The following is a 17,498-nucleotide window of genomic DNA, read 5'->3' on the forward strand; positions in this document are numbered from 1 at the left end:
ATGAGGGATCTGATCGCGAGACGGAAAGCAGCCTGGAATATATATTTACAGCAGCCAATAATCAATCAATAAACGCGATCGATATTTGGAATGGCGATCAGGAATTGGAATAATCTTTTTGGAGAACATCTTATCTAAGGTAAGGAGTCTATGTTACCAGTCTTGGGGTAATCGGAGCTGTATTCACTGAGATATCAGCATGTCCCTATGTGTGTGTGTGTGTGTGATGAGGAAACGAGAGAATATATTTTTCAGCTCACTTCTATAGCGTGCATAAGTACACATACTATCGATAATCTAGCGGTTATTTGAAAACGATTCATAAATAGGCCGACAAATGACAACGTGTCTAGTGTATTCGAGAATATTCCAATAAATGCCGTTTATGGGGGAATCTTAAAATTTTCCGCAAATTTTCGAGAGAACGATAGCTTTTCGAAATGCTATAAAAAGGATATGAACCGATTAAAAAACAATCCGTTTCGACAATGTTGACTGCAAACAAGTCATTGATAAGCGATTAGACACATAGCCATAATTTAAAACATAGATTAGGCGTTTTTTTTTCTTTTCTCCAATTTTTTCTCTGATTTTCTCCCCGTCCCAGTTTAGTCGTTGTGCCAATTCCCCCCCTCCCCTACCTGGTTGTTGTACGCATGTTCTCCCACGAGTCGGTACAAGGGTGTTCCTAATTTATGCAAATGACATGTCGTCAGCTTGTGACTGCAACTTGTTCCTGTTTGCGGACGACTCAGCCCTGCTGGTCTCTGACAAGAACAAGTTACAGGTTGAAAAAACCCTCAGCTCGGAACTAGGCAGAATCTGCATATGGCTCGCTGATAACAAACTATCATTACACATGGGCAAAACAGAGTCCATTCTCTTCGGTTCAAATAACAAACTCAGCAAGACCGACGGCTTCTCAGTTACAGTGGGTGACAATATTGTCACAAGGAAAGATGAAATTACCTACCTGGGTTCCATCCTAGAGGCTAATCTCTCCTGTGACAAAATGGCATCCAATGTAATAAAAAAAGTCAACCAACGAACTCGATTCTTGTACCGGATCTCCTCTCTGGTAAACAAGAACACCCTGAAGACTCTGGCAGGAGCACTCATTCAGGGGTACTACGACTATGCTTGCACCTCATGGTACCAAAGCACCTCAAAGGCGCTAAAAACAAAATTACAAACATCTCAAAACAAACTGGTCAGACTACTGCTTGACCTTACTCCTAGAACCCACCTCACCCCTGCCCACTTCGACAACCTAGGATGGCTTAGAGTAGACGACAGAGTACAACAACTTGCAATGGGCCTGGTCTACAAGATACACTACACGACCAAGGTACCCATGTACATGTCAAAATACTTCCCAAAGGTCAGTGAATACCACGATCACAACACCAGAGGGAGCTCCACAAATCATGTTAAACCCAGATTCGGCTCAAATAAGGGACTAAACACGTTTCGCAATTATGCCACATCAATGTGGAACGCCCTACCCAAAGCTGTAAAGGAATGTGGATCACTACCCACTTTCAAAACCTCTCTCAAGGGACACCTACGGGAGACTGCAATTCAACACTGGCCCCTGTAAATATCCTAACCCAACCCCCTCCAATGTACAGTCATTTACCTAGTATGGTTTTGTCAATAGTTCAATGTACAATTGTGTTTGTTTGTACAGTGTCTCCTCCCCCCCCCCCCTCAATGTACAGTGTTACTTGTTTATACAGTGTGCCCCCCCCCCCCCCCGCCCCCCCCCCCCCCCCCAACCACCTCCAATGTAAATTACCCAGTATGGTTGTCAATATCCCAATGTACCCAACCCCCCCCACCCAACCTCCTCCAATGTACAGTTTCTACGTCAAATGTATATACTCCCTTTTCTTGACTCCTTCTGTATCACAAACAGTACTGTATTTGCAAATCTGGTATGTCATAAATGTATAGATGTAGCAGTACTGACTATCTGTATGTCATGTATGTCATATATGTCTATATGAATTGAAAATGGGGGACCCTGATGGAAACAAGACAAACGTCTTTCTCAGGTCTGCATCCCCTTAACAATTGTATGTATTGAGCCGTACTGTATTGTACCCATTCTGCAATCTGTTAAATAAAGTTTTCATTCATTCATTCATTCAGTCCTGATGTCAAACGCACGCTTCCTCCGAGACGTGCGCCGTCAAGCCAGTGACACTCTTTCCACTTGGCAGCGAGGACTCTCATTGGTGGAGTGTAACGCGTGGGAGGGCACGCTATCTCCACCAAGTCCTGCCCCGCTTAGCGAGCGCCGAGACCTGACCTGTAGGCGTCGCTGTCCACAACAACAGATTCCCACCCGCCAGCTTTCCCACCCCCTAATACTGCCAATTGTATTAGTATGAACGGCCAGCCAAGCTGGTAGCAACGCCGAGAGCTGGGCTCGAACCCAGCGTCTCCTGCATTGGTGACGAGCGCAATCTCCGCTACGCCACCTGACCGCAGGCGTTTTTAACGCTAACATTGAAGTGGATGATGGCATTCAATGGGGTAAAAAGGTAAACAAGGTCGGCACTGATAGTGTTAATACTTGTTTTTATACTTGTTAATCAAAAAAGGCAGTTACCATTTGTAATAATTAAAAGAACACGCCAACATTTTGGGAAATTAGCTTATAGTCTTCTCCAGAGAGAGACAAAAAGATAGATACCAGTTTCCTCTCTGTGTGTTCAGTAGAAAGATATCTGGCTGCACGTTAGCCTAGCTTAGCACAATTAATGGAAGCGGACAGTGCCGGTTAGCCTAGGCATTGTCCAACTAACACCTCTCCCGAAGGCTAACCGACGGTAAGCTAATTTCCCAAAATGTTGGCGTGTTCCTTTAACGTGAACCTTGATAAAGGTGTTTGTGCAGCCAGGATGGCTCTGGTGTTTTGGTCCATGTAGCACAACAGCTAGCCACAACTTAAAGGAACACGCCAACATTTGGGGAAATGGAAGCGGACAGTGCCGGTTAGCCTTCGGGAGAGGTGTTAGTTGGACAATGCCTAGGCTAACCGGCCATGTCCGCTTCCATTCATTGTGCTAAGCTAGGCTAACATGCAGCCAGATAGCTTTCTAATGAACGCACAGAGAGGAAACTGGTATCTATCATCTTGTCTCTCTCTGGAGAAGACGATAAGCTAATTTCCCAAAATGTTGGCGTGTTCCTCTAACACTTTGAATGCCAGCTACGACATAATTAAGCATTACATCACGCGCAGGAGTGGTTTGTGAAAAATAAACCATGCCTAGGGGGGTCTAACGACCACCCCTAGGCATGGTTTATTTTTCACAAACCACGACTGCAAGTGGTGTAATGCTTTTATACAACTGCCACATTCATCCAACCTTATTGCTATACAATAAACACACATTAATTGAAGATTTATTGAAAAAACCATCCGCCAGAAAAAGTAGTTCCCAAAAAAGAAAAAAAGAGAAGTTGCCTCCATGTTGCAGCTCGGAAGTGCATCTACCTGTTCTCAGTAGGACATCCAACCAACTAACACATCCAACTGTCTTTCAACTAAGACATCCAACCAACTAACACATCCAACTGTCTTTCAACTAAGACATCCAACCAACTAACACATCCAACTGTCTTTCAACTAAGACATCCAACCAACTAACACATCCAACTGCCTTTCAACTAAGACATCCAACCAACTAACACATCCAACTGTCTTTCAACTAAGACATCCAACCAACTAACACATCCAACTGCCTTTCAACTAAGACATCCAACCAACTAACACATCCAACTGCCTTTCAACTAAGACATCCAACCAACTAACACATCCAACTTTTCTTTAGTTTTTAATTATGAAGTTAATGGTTGTTATTGGAATGATTGATTGATTGATTGATTGATTGAAAAATGTATTACCAGATGCAGAATGGGTACAATACAGTACAGCTCAATACACACAATTGTTAAGGGGATACAGACCTACTTTCTATAGAACTTCATTCTTAGATGCTTCTATTGAAAGTAGGTAAAAAATAAAAAATATAAAAATATTGCAATTAATCAATCAATCAATCAATTCGCGCGATTTTTATTTTGTTCTACAATGACTCATGACCCATCAATTACATCATCCAACATTGTTTAAGCAACTAAGACATTGTGTGTGTGTGTGTGTGTGTGTGTGTGTGTGTGTGTGTGTGTGTGTGTGTGTGTGTGTGTGTGTGGGTGTGTATGCAACCGAGTGAGTGTGTCTGGAAGCCAGACAGTGTGAGAGAGTGAGCTCTGGCAAGGAAGGGGAAGAAAGAAAATAAAAATAATATTTTTTTTTGCAATTAATCAATCAATCAATCAATTCGCGCAATTTTTATTTTGTTCTACAATGACTCATGACCCATCAATTACATCATCCAACATTGTTTAACACTTTGATTGCCTAAGGTTAAATTCATGATATACCATCCGTTGCCAGCTCTATTTAACATGGAGAAGTTCCCCTTCTTTGCAGGGCTATAACTTTTTAAATTCTATTGCTAGATTGCCATTATTAGGGCCCATTCAAGGTCCTATATGTATTGTTCATGGTGTAGCAACGTTAAACTTTTTCATTCACATATTCATACTAAAATATGGTCTAAAGTATAAGTATGTTTTCATCTCTTTCTGCAGCTTTCTCCAGAACGTGATTTATAGCCCCAAATGCATTATATTGATGATTAAAAACAGTTTGGTAGGAATCTGTGCGAGATCAAAAATTTCAATTGGACGTACTTCTAGAATTTACTACACGTCATCTGATGTTGACCGGATGGGCGAGGGGGCGTTTATAATTCCGTGGGCAACGTTATACCATTCATCTAATGTGGGTCATATGTTCATCATAGCAGTTAGTATCGAACACGGTAATAATAAACGCTAAAACTCACCCCATTGTCCTCGGGCCGTTGGGCGATCAGCGTGGAGTAAACAGTTTTCAATTATGGGATGTCGAAATACCGGATCTATTTCCAGGTTGTATAATAGTATATACGTCCAAATCATGTTGTTTTTTCGAGTTATTTGCAGCGATCGATGTTCACTGTGTGAAGACGGAGTCTCTCTAGCATTAGCGAGTGCCCGGACCCCATATGGAGTGAGTCCTACCGGGTTAAAGGTTGACATCCGGTTTCGATCTGCCGATCGGCCACCAGATGGCGCTCTTGAACCGCTAGAGGATTGAGAGGAGATCAGAACTGTGTGTCAAGGGCTCCGGATGGAAAATATGATTCAGATCACATATTTTTGAAATATTGATATCAAAGACGAGTTCCGGCGTCCGCGGCAACTTGAGCATGGCGGGGAATGACGAGTTCCAGCGTTTTCGGCAGTTAAAGTGTTAAGCAACTAAGACATTGTGTGTGTGTGTGTGTGTGTGTGTGTGTGTGTGTGTGTGGGTGTGGGTGTGTATGCGACCGAGTGAGTGTGTCTGGAAGCCAGACAGTGTGAGAGAGTGAGCTCTGGCAAGGAAGGGAAAAAATAAATAAATTGCAAATTAATCAATCAATCAATCCGCATGATTTTTATTTTGTTCTACAATGACTCATGACCCATCAATTACATCATCCAACATTGTTTAAGCAACTAAGACATTGTGTGTGTGTGTGTGTGTGTATGTGTGTGTGTGTGTGGGTGTGTATGCGACCGAGTGAGTGTGTCTGGAAGCCAGACAGTGTGAGAGAGTGAGCTCTGGCAAGGAAGGGGAAGAAAAAAATAAAAATAAAAAAAATTGCAAATTAATCAATCAATCAATCCACGCGATTTGTATTTTGTTCCACAATGACTCATGACCCATCAATTACATCATCCAACATTGTTTAAAGAACTAAGACATTCGCCGTGACAGAATCTGTTTATATTTAGTCGTTATGACGCTATCAACATCCATTTGTTAAAGATTATTGTCCGCCATCTTGTTTTTTCGGCGGAGTGATTGTAATTCGGTTGTGGGCGGGTCCTGGGACCAGGAGCGTGGAATTGTGAAGAATACATACGTGTAAAATGACCGTTTCAGCCAATCAGAATCGAGAAATTTGCATGCCGTTGTATAACACGTGTTATCAGCCCGCCCCCTGAATGCCCAGCACGACAATTAGCGTGATTTTTTTTTATTAGCGATCTGAATTCATATTTCATCAACCGAGTCTACCGTTGGGAAACCAGCCCCATCAGGAGCTCAGATGTGAAAAAAGCGCCCCCTATCGTCTCCCAGATGGTAATGCATAGGGATGTCCGATATTATCGGCCGACCGATATTATCGGCCGATATCGGCAGTAAAATGTGATATCGGAAAATATCGGTATCGATAAAAAAAAAATTTTTTTTTTTTTTTTTTTTTTAACCTTTATTTACCCAGGCAAGCAAGTAAGAACCAATTCTTATTTTATTTATTGTCAAAAGTATGCATGTTGGTTTAATTCAACAACTTGTATGTTAATTTTAACTTTTTTAATTATCATATTTTGCACAGATAATGCTTACATTTAGAAAGCCTTTTGAATGCATCCAGTGAAATTATTAGTTACCTGAAATTATTCCGTTTTTTTGGGGGGAAACCCTGCATATATCGGTATCGGTTGATATCGGTATCGTATCGGTATCGGAAATTAAGAGTTGGACAATATCGGAATATCGGTATCGGTAAAAAAGCCAATATCGAGCATCCCTGGTAATGCACCCTTTTGGAATGGACTCAATGAAAATGGATGAGAAAAAATAATTCCGGAATCCAGATTTTACTTCTCACGCATGTAACCGGAGATGATCCCAGTCATTGTGGAGCCTCAGAACAGCGTGTAATAATTGTGTTTTACAGTATGTAGCGTTGGATCAATAAAAGGATCGATTTTTGGAATGGCGATCAGGAATTGGAATAATCTTTTTGGATACCATCTGATCTCAGGTAAGGAATCTATTTTACCAGTCTTAGGATAATCAGACCTGTTTTCACGGAGATATAAGCTTTTCCCCTATGTGTCATATGGCTGTTTGGCTGTGCGAGCGATCAGGAAATATATCAGATCAGATATCAGATTGCGGCCCCAGCGTGCATACGTACACATATACTATCGATAATCTAGCGTTTATTTGAAAACGATTCATAAATAGGCCGAAAAATGAGAACGTTTTTTGTGTATTCTAGAATATTCCGTTTATTATGGAATATTTTTATTTTCCTTGAAAACGAGGGCTATAAAATGGAAATGAACCGATAAAAAAACAATCCGCTTTGACAATGTTGACTGGAAAATGAGTCATAGATAAGCGACGGGCAGATTAGACACATAGCCATAATTTTAAACATAGATTAGGCGATATTAACGCTAACATTGAAGTGGATGGTGGGCATTCAAGCACTAAATCGTGCGCCCCCTGCTGGGCACTGAAAGTGTTAAGCGTGTCAGTCCGTATCAATAGTCTATGAACACCACATGAGGTAGGCAATATGTTGTTGACATAATTTGGAAATGTACAAAACACAAACTATTGTTTTTTATCTTTTAGATAACACTATGATAGCTGTATTCCAACACAACAAATGTTACTCCAGTCCTCGTTTGTCTTCCTGGTTCACACACACACACACGCACACATCTCGCCAATCCAGCTGCATCACAAGGCAAACACACACACGCCTCAAGGGATTTCAGAACGACACTTCTGTTTGAGATTTCTGTTTCAGTGGCAAAAACAACCACTTTTATGTATACGTTACTTGGCAACCGAATAAAAATAGGGAATTCTTTTCACAGGACATTATGAGGCGGAGAGATTTAAATATGTCGGACTTAAACAGATTATGCTGGTAAAAAACGGAAAGCCTTCAGTGTCCCTGTCAAAGGTATCGTGGTTGCATTGGATCGTGAACCCCATATTGTGTATGAAATCGTATGGATAAGCATTATGGTCTCATCCCTTTACACCTTGTGAAAATTAAAGCGATTCCCCACAGTCACTTACCGTCTGAAAAGCCCTTTACTGAATAGGGTCTAAAGCTTTATTTATAAGCCTTTACTTATTCAGGTCATGAGTCATCATGACCAGAATTAAGTATATTTACAGGACTGTATGCTAACCTTGTTTGCACATAGCATTAGTGCTACAGAGGTTGGTAGTTTTGTAGCACAGGCCAAAAACATTTGTTGGCGTGTTCCTTTAATGTGTGTGGGGGGGGGGGGGGGGGGTTGATAGTACTGGAATAGTTCCCAATGACTATGGAATAGCAATTTTGTGAGCTTTGCTGATCCCTACATCCCGCTGTCCCAGATAGAGGAACATTGGATTGATCGCTAGGAATTGTGGGTTTTGGTGTTGGATGTATGGACTATATGCAGACGAGGACATGGTTTTTAATTGCACGATAGACTACAATTACCAACTAGAATAGCGAAGTGCATTGATTCACTTCACATGCAGGAGAAAAAAACGTATGTATCATATATTTCACACTGTACAGCCCTGATTTAGTCCGTCACCATGGGGCGTGTGCAGATTAAAACACTGATTTAGTCCGTCACCATGGGGCGTGTGCAGATTAAAACACTGATTTAGTCCATCACCATGGGGCATGTGCAGATTAAAACACTGATTTAGTCCGTCACCATGGGGCGTGTGCAGATTAAAACACTGATTTAGTCCATCACCATGGGGCGTGTGCAGATTAAAACATACTGATTTAGTCCATCACCATGGGGCGTGTGCAGATTAGAACATACTGATTTAGTCCGTCACCATGGGGCGTGTGCAGATTAAAACACAGATTTAGTCCGTCACCATGGGGCGTGTGCAGATTAAAACATACTGATTTAGTCCGTCACCATGGGGCGTGTGCAGATTAAAACATACTGATTTAGTCCGTCACCATGGGGCGTGTGCAGATTAAAACACTGATTTAGTCCGTCACCATGGGGCGTGTGCAGATTAAAATATACTGATTTAGTCCGTCACCATGGGGCGTGTGCAGATTAAAACATACTGATTTAGTCCGTCACCATGGGGCGTGTGCAGATTAAAACACTGATTTAGTCCGTCACCATGGGGCGTGTGCATATTAAAACATACTGATTTAGTCCGTCACCATGGGGCGTGTGCAGATTAAAACATACTGATTTAGTCCGTCACCATGGGGCGTGTGCAGATTAAAACACTGATTTAGTCCGTCACCATGGGGCGTGTGCAGATTAGAACATACTGATTTAGTCCGTCACCATGGGGCGTGTGCAAATTAAAACATACTGATTTAGTCCGTCACCATGGGGCGTGTGCAGATTAAAACATACTGATTTAGTCCGTCACCATGGGGCGTGTGCAGATTAGAACATACTGATTTAGTCCATCACCATGGGGCGTGTGCAGATTAAAACATACTGCTACTCTTGTGGGGGCCCGCAGAAACAGGTGCATGGCCCAATGTTGATGACAACGTCACTGACACACACCAAATACAATCTGTAGCAAAGGAACTAGGCCTAACAAAATTAATAGTTGGTTTCAGGTTGGTTGTCAGTTTGGCCATGGGTAGGTAGGGAATTTATTTTATTTTATTTTTTTATTTTATTCTTTCCCACGGCGACTATGGATAGGGAATTTCTTTATTTAATTAAAATGTTCACAACAACATGGATGCATGTACTCTGCCAGCATGTTTAATATCCATAATACTAAATGTTTGACTAAGATTTCTATGAAACTTTATTCTAAAAAAAAAAAAAAAAAAAAAAAAAAAAAAAAAAAAAAAATTTATTTTTTTTTTAAAAAACTCATAAAATATATTGGGTCGCACCTAAATCGGCAGGGTCGGTCGGCAACCTGAAACCAACTATTAATTTTGTTAGGCCCTATGGTTTCAGTTTACAATTTATACTGATTGTATTGAAAGTTAATTCATATCTATTCAACAACAGGTATACACCAGGCAGCATCTCACCCAGTCTTTTCCTGTGTTTTTTTTACTTACATTGCTGACTGGGGTCGGTCTCCGCCGTAGTCACCTTGACGTAATTAGTGGGGAACAGGCCGGTGACCCCGTTGAGCTCTCCTTTCCACCAATCAGCATCATTCTTACTCAGCACGTTCATCAGCTGGCCTTTGGAGAAGCTCATCTCATCCTCGTTGGCTGCTGTGTAGTCGTACATGGCGATCACCTGACACACTGCAAATGAGAGGAAAGTGTGTAGTCTGAGTCTCCTGGCTCTAACTGAGACCTGGATAACCCCCAATAACTCATCAACACCTGCAGCATTATCTACAAACTATAACTTCACTCACACACCTCGACCCTCCAGACGGGGTGGAGGCACTGGCCTCATGACATCTCCTTCATGGGCTACAAACTTAACACCACTCCCAGAACCGTCACTCTCCTCCCTCGAATATCATGCAGTATCTGTCTCTAATCCTTTCAATCTCACCTTTGTTACACTCTATCGCGCTCCAGGTCCCCCCGATCACTTCACAGATGAGCTGGACATGCTTCTAAGCTCCTTACCGGAAGATGGTACCCCTCTCCTTCTATTGGGCGACTTCAACCTGCCTGACTCATCTCAGTCGGTCCCAGTGGTCTCCCTCCCACAACAATTTGACCCGACTCCCACTGCCATGCCTCCCACCCACAAAGCAGGCAACTCCTTGGATCTCATATTTTCCCGTAACTCCAGCATCATTAACACCACGGTAACTCCCCTACATGTATCTGACCATTCCTTCATATCCTTCTCACTAACTCTCATGCTTAACCGAAAGGTCTTCACCCCAACTCAAACCGTCTCACTCAGACGCAACCTGCCCTCCCTATCCCCCTCCACCCTCTCCTCCGACATAATATCCGCTCTACCTTTGAGTGACACCTTCTCTGCTCTCCCCACAGAGATGGCAACCTCCACCCTCCTCTCAGCCCTTGCAACCTCCTTCGACAAGCTCTGTCCCCTCGTTGAGAAACCTGCCCGCCGTTCCCCACCCAGTCCATGGCTGACGGATGCAGTGAGAGAACAAAGACAGGTCCTGAGAGCGGCTGAGCGGAAGTATAGAAAGTCACGCCTCACTGCTGACATCGACACATATCACAACCTCGTTAACATTCTCCAAAACCATTACTAATGCCAAAGCTTCTTTCTTTCACCATAGGATCGAGGCCTCTGCCAAGAATCTTCGCAAACTGCATGCTACCATGTCCTCCCTCCTCACTCCCCCCCCCCCCCCACCCCCTCCTCCCTCATCTTTTTCTGCCAAAGACTTTGCGATCTTCTTTGAGGAAAAAGTGGAGAACATCCGCAGCTCCTTCTCCCAACCCCCACCCATTCCAAACTCTGAATCCAGAACCTCATCCTTCACTTTCTCTCCCATTACAGAAGCCGAGACCCTGACACTGGTAACGTTGAACCGTCCGACTACATGCCAGCTGGATCAGCTACCCTCCCCACTCCTCCAGACCATAGCACCGGACATCCTCCCATTCCTAACTGCAACCATCAACTCCTCACTCAACTCGGGGGTGGTCCCCACCTCCCTAAAACAAGCCCGAGTCACGCCCCTCATAAAAAAAAAACCCTGAACCCCACCGTCATAGGCAACTATCGTCCTGTCTCTCTTCTCTCCTTCCTTTCTAAAACACTTGAACGTGCTGTATCCAACCAACTTACTGCTCATCTCTTACAGAATGACCTCCTAGACCCTAATCAGTCTGGCTTCCGGACTGGCCACTCCACAGAAACGGCCCTCATTGCGGTCACAGAGGCACTTCACTTAGCAAAAGCGAAAGGCCTCTCCTCTGTCCTGATTCTCCTAGATCTATCTGCAGCCTTTGACACAGTCAACCATCAGATCCTCCTCGCGGCCCTCGCAGGAATGGGAATGGCTGGATCTGCGCTGACATCATACCTCAATGATCGCTCCTACCAAGTGTCATGGAGAGGGACCCTGTCGGCCACCCGCCCGCCTGCGGGCGGGTGTCCCCCAGGGCTCGGTCATAGGACCCCTTCTCTTCTCCCTCTACACTAGATCACTGGGTAAAATTATCACGTCTCATGGCTTCTCATATCATTGTTATGCCGATGATACTCAACTCTTCCTCTCCTTCCCTCCCTCAGATATCCACGTCTCTGAGCGGATCTCGGCCTGTCTGTTAGACATCTCCGCCTGGATGACGACCAACCACCTCAAACTGAACCTAAGCAAAATAGAATTGCTCCACCTGCGGGCCAAACCCTCCCCCCTGACCGACCTCTCCATCACAGTCGAGAATGCAGCTGTGACCGCGTCCCCGACCGCCAAGAACCTTGGTGTTGTCCTCGACGACCAGTTGAACTTCTCTGCTCACATCGCAGCGACAACCAGAACCTGCAGATTCCTCCAGAGCAACGTCAGAAGGATCCGCCCCTTCCTGACAAAAGAAGCCAGCCAACTCCTCGTCCAATCAACAGTCATCTCCCGCCTCGACTACTGCAACGCACTGCTAGCTGGCCTCCCGGCCACTGCCACCAAGCCTCTTCAATTCATTCAAAACGCAGCGGCCCGCCTGATCTCAAACCTACCGAAGTCGGCCCATGTCACCCCACTTCTTAGGGACCTGCACTGGCTCCCCATTGCTGCACGTATCCGCTTCAAGGCCCTCGACCTAGCATACCGTGCGGCAAAGGGAACCGCTCCCGCCTACCTCCGGTCAATGGTCTCTAACTACACACCCTCAAGACCCCTACACTCTGCATCTTCTGGCCGCCTCAGACCTACTCCTATCCAAGCTCCGGGAGGGTCATCAAAGAGAAGCCGCCTATTCTCAGTCCTTGCCCCACAATGGTGGAATGAACTACCCACCCCAGTTAGGACAGCTGAATCCCGTCCAATCTTTCGCCGTCGACTAAAGACGCACTTCTTCAACCATTATCTGAAATAATAATAAAAAAAAAAAATAATAATAATAAAAATCTAACCCTAACTAACCTTACTGTCATGCACTTGTCCTAATAAACGAACCTACACTACACTGTAACACGCAACACTTTGATGAATATTGTTACTCAGCTGATAGAGTTGTACCCTTCCTGATGACCTGTCGTACAGAACTTGTAAGTCGCTTTGGATAAAAGCGTCAGCTAAATGACTAAATGTAAATGTAAATATAGTCATACATGGAGATCACCTGACGGACTGCAAGAGAGAGGAGGGTGCATGTGTGTAGGTGTGTGGGTGTTTGTGTGTGTTGGTGGGGTGTTAGTGTGTGTGTGTTTATTCTGACTCACAGGATGTTAACTGTACCTAAATAAACCTCCCACGATGGAAAACCTGGACTTAAAAAAACGTTGTTCCCGAAGCTGTTTTGCGAGGTGCATTATGGGGCTTAGTGCCACTCTAGATGTGTGTGATTGGTTTGACGAATACAAACAACCCACAATGTCCCGTCCCCCCCCTAGTGCACAATGATAATGGGTTGTGCCAGGTGTTTGCCCTGCGCTGTAGTGTGAAGATAGGTTGGTCAATGCAAGACTGGTGTGTGTGTGTGTGTGTGTGTGTCTCTGTCTGTCTGTCTGTCTGTCTGTCTGTCTGTCTGTCTGTCTGTCTGTCTGTCTGTCTGTCTGTCTGTCTGTCTGTCTGTCTGTCTGTCTGTCTGTCTGTCTGTCTGTCTGTCTGTCTGTCTGTCTGTCTGTCTGTCTGTCTGTCTGTCTGTCTGTCTGTCTGTCTGTCTGTCTGTCTGTCTGTCTGTCTGTCTGTCTGTCTGTCTGTCTGTCTGTCTGTCTGTCTGTCTGTCTGTCTGTCTGTCTGTCTGTCTGTCTGTCTGTCTGTCTGTCTGTCTGTCTGTCTGTCTGTCTGTCTGTCTGTCCTTGTTTTCCTATCCTTGTGGGAACCGAATCTACCATGTGGGAGGAAATCACATCTTTCTGTCTTCGTGGGGACATTGGTCATCAGACCGATTTTATTTAATTTAGCAAATATGTGTTCCATATATTATTACCCTTCTGAAAACGAAAGCAATTAACAAAATACCTCTTTAACTTCTTTAACTCTTTAATTTCACATCATAAATAGATCAATACAGTCCGTATTAATAAATGTTGCATTTATTTTTCAAATGTAGCCAAGAGTAAACACCCTAACCCTATCAAAACAGCAGTCAAAGTGTATATTCTCAGCACTACGTTTGTTTACCAATGATTTTAACACTTTGACTGCCACACACGAGACATCTCGGGTTTCCGATAGTTATGTTGAAAGCCACTCACGAGATTTCAAGGATTTTTTATTTTAGCGATCTGAAATCATATTGCATCACGCGAGCCTACCCGAGTATACCCGAGCGCCGCCGGCGATCATATGTGGAAAAAAGCGCCCCCTATCGTCTCCCAGATGACATAAGGGATTTTGGAATGGGCTCAATGAAAATGGATGGGGAAAAAAATCCAGTACTCCACATTTTCCAGTCCACTGATCCAGCCGGGGTTACCACAGTTAATTCTGGAGCCTCTCAGCCCTGCGGAATCATGTGTACTACTGTATCACGTTGGATCCATATACTTATCGATTTTTTCGAATGGTGATCAGGAATTGGAATATACCAGTTGGATACCATCTGATGTCAGGTAAGGAATCTATGTTATCAGTGTTAGGATAATCAGACAAATTTTGATGAAGATATAGGCTGTTTTGTGAAATGGGCTCTTTTGGTTTCACTGTAAAAGTCCCAAGAGGAAATGAACACGGCGATTATCCGTGCGCGGCCCGAATGTGCTTGCGTGCACGTATAATATTGATCATCTAGCGTTTATTTGAAAACGATTCATAAATAGGCAGACGAATATCAGCGTTCTGGAATATTCCAGTAAAAGACGATTATCATAGAATGGTCTGGAATGAACTGTTTTTTTTATCTCAAAACGGGTGCTTTTCTAAATGCTCTGAAACGTAAATGAAGCGATAAAAAACCAATCTGCCTTGACAGCACTGACTGGAAAAGTAGTCTTTGATAAGCGACGGGCAGATTAGACACATAGCCATAATTTAAAACATAGATTAGGCGATATTAACGTTAACATTGAAGTGGACCGTGGCATCAAGGGGGTAAAAAGGAAAACCCGGCGTGGCACTCAAAGTGTTAAGGGTCATTAGTGAAATATGAGTTTATAGAAATCTCAGCGCTATACGGAAACCGGATGATTTAGACGTGAGGAAACTACGCAGTCATGACATTGTTGTAGTCCTAAGAAAGAGGAGACCCAGGGCTTTCGAAACCAGGGTATGATGCTTTCAACTGAGAAATCAGTGGTATAATCCAATGAAAACAAACGCTGAACATTCACAGTCTTCTTCAACCTTGCTGGAGATGAGACTTACATTAGACGCTGCTTCCCCTGAGCACACGGTGTCAATTAGCCATCAGCACCTAGCAGCTGTAGTGATGTGGCTCCACACCACGTGCCATGAAAACCTGTGCTTTCTCCATATTCATCCAGGAGTGAGGAAGCTGCCGCAGAAGGAACATTACCACCACCGCTAGACAACATGTGACGCGAGTACAGTATTGTAATTTAGTCCGATTTCCCCAGGCTGCTGTGTAGTTGCACATGGAAATAATAAGAGGAGAGGAGTGTGGGGGCTAGTGTGTGTGCGCGTGTGCGTGTGTGTGTGAGAGAATAGAAGAGGTGGAAAAGTGGTGACCTCCATGTACAGTTTTGTACGGATATAGATTATAATGAATAGATGGGTAATAAGGGCTCTTCTTCCGTGGATTCAGTCATGTACATCGCTGAGGGACCCTGATGACGCTTGTTGTCATGAATACTGTCCTTGGCTTTAGGACACATCAGTGGGCTAAGATGATGTTGGGGGTGATGGCAGTTGAATACAATTTTAATAATCTAAAATAAACTGCCTCTAGCCAGGGGCTCGTCATGAGAGACAGACATGCAAATCGCCATGGTTTGATTATTTCCTGCTTCGCATTTACCACAGCTCAAGAGCGTTGATGTGTAGGGGGCCGGGGCGTGTCCGTTCTATACATTGTGTTTCTATGTTTACCACAGCTCAAGAGTGTTGATGTGTAGGGGGATGTGCGTTTTATACATTGTGTTTCTATGTTTCCCACAGCTCAAGAGCGTTGATGTGTAGGGGCATGTCCGTTCTATACATTGTGTTTCTTTGTTTACCACAGCTCAAGAGCGTTGATGTGTAGGGGCATGTCTGTTCTATACATTGATGTCATGTCATGTAGTAACTTTATTGTATTAAAGTATTTGTGTGTGTAAGAGGTTAGTGTGTGTGTGTGTATTTGTGTGTGTTTGTGTGTGTGTGTGTGTGTGTGTGTGTGTGTGTGTGTGTGTGTGTGTGTGTGTGTGTGTGTGTGTGTGTGTGTGTGTGTGTTACCTGGTAGGGGTGCAGGAGTGGACTTGCCACTGTTGGATCCCAAGACTTTAACATGAGAAGCAGGAAACCAGCCCTTCTGGCGCTTCTTACCGCGGGCCTAGAAAACACAGATAGGTTTTTACCATGAAGGTGAGGTGGGAATCAATTAAAATGAGGAATTACACACACAAATTCATTGGAATATGAATAACATTTGTTGTCGCTAAATATTTATTTGTATTTGTTCATTTCTGTCTGTTGTTTTTGAAGAACTCCACTGACCTGCAGTTCCCCTAGCCACCAGCCGGAGGCGTTCTTGGTGAGGATGAGAATGAGTTGGCCCGGGGCCAAGCTGAGCTGCTCCGGCCCAGTAGAGGAGTACACACTGGACACTTGGGCTATCTCTACACACACACACACACACGTTCATGAGGTACAGCACTGTGCAAAATGCAGTTTAGTGTGTATTTGTATGTGCATGCATGGATGTTAGTAGAGACGGAAAGTAAAGTGCAAGAGAAAGAGAGTGAGAGTGAGAGTGAGAGTGATTACCTGGCTTCTTTTTTCCTGAAATGCTGGATGTCTGAAAACACCACAAATTACACTTATTACAGTGATATCACAGCTTTATTACAGTGATATCACAGCTTTATTACAGTGATATCACAGCTTTATAACAGTGATATCACAGCTTTATTACAGTGATATCACAGTTTTATTACAGTGATATCACAGCTTTATTACAGTGATATCACAGCTTTAGTATCCATCTGAATCAACAGTGATGACAGTGAGAGAGCTCAAAATGCGGGCGTCCTCTTACGTCGGTCTCTTTGGGTTTGACATAGTTGCTGGGGAACACTCCGGCTCTGTCTCCAATGAATCCGCTCCACCACTCGCCCTCTCGCTGGCCCACCAGGATCACGTCTCCCTCTCGGAACGTCAGGTCACCGTGCTCCGGAGACTCATAGGTGTAGAGCGCTACATACTCTAGAGAGAGAGAGGGAGCAGATAGATGGATGGATGAATGAATGGATAAAGAGATAAGAGGTAACTCTTTATAAGGGGGTCACTTTTTACATTTCGGCGGTACAAATGATGGTTACACAAGTTGCTATGGCTTCATCATCGCACC

General features: G+C 43.9%; 1 protein-coding gene across 1 annotated transcript in view; it reads right to left on the minus strand.

Annotated features, from left to right (window-relative positions):
- itsn2b (intersectin 2b) overlaps positions 1-17,498 on the minus strand; it is a 138,484-nt gene that overhangs the window by 26,325 nt on the left and 94,661 nt on the right. The window contains exons 24-28 of the mRNA XM_084308229.1: positions 17,187-17,353; positions 16,916-16,946; positions 16,646-16,767; positions 16,385-16,481; positions 9,993-10,187 (exon numbers count right to left, since the gene is read on the minus strand). Of these exons, the coding sequence (XP_084164355.1) occupies positions 9,993-10,187; positions 16,385-16,481; positions 16,646-16,767; positions 16,916-16,946; positions 17,187-17,353 (612 nt within the window). The remainder of the gene's footprint in view (positions 1-9,992; positions 10,188-16,384; positions 16,482-16,645; positions 16,768-16,915; positions 16,947-17,186; positions 17,354-17,498) is intronic.

This window comes from Notolepis coatsorum (assembly GCF_963971535.1).
Source record: "Notolepis coatsorum genome assembly, chromosome: 2".
Classification (NCBI taxonomy): Eukaryota; Metazoa; Chordata; class Actinopteri; order Aulopiformes; family Paralepididae; genus Notolepis; species Notolepis coatsorum.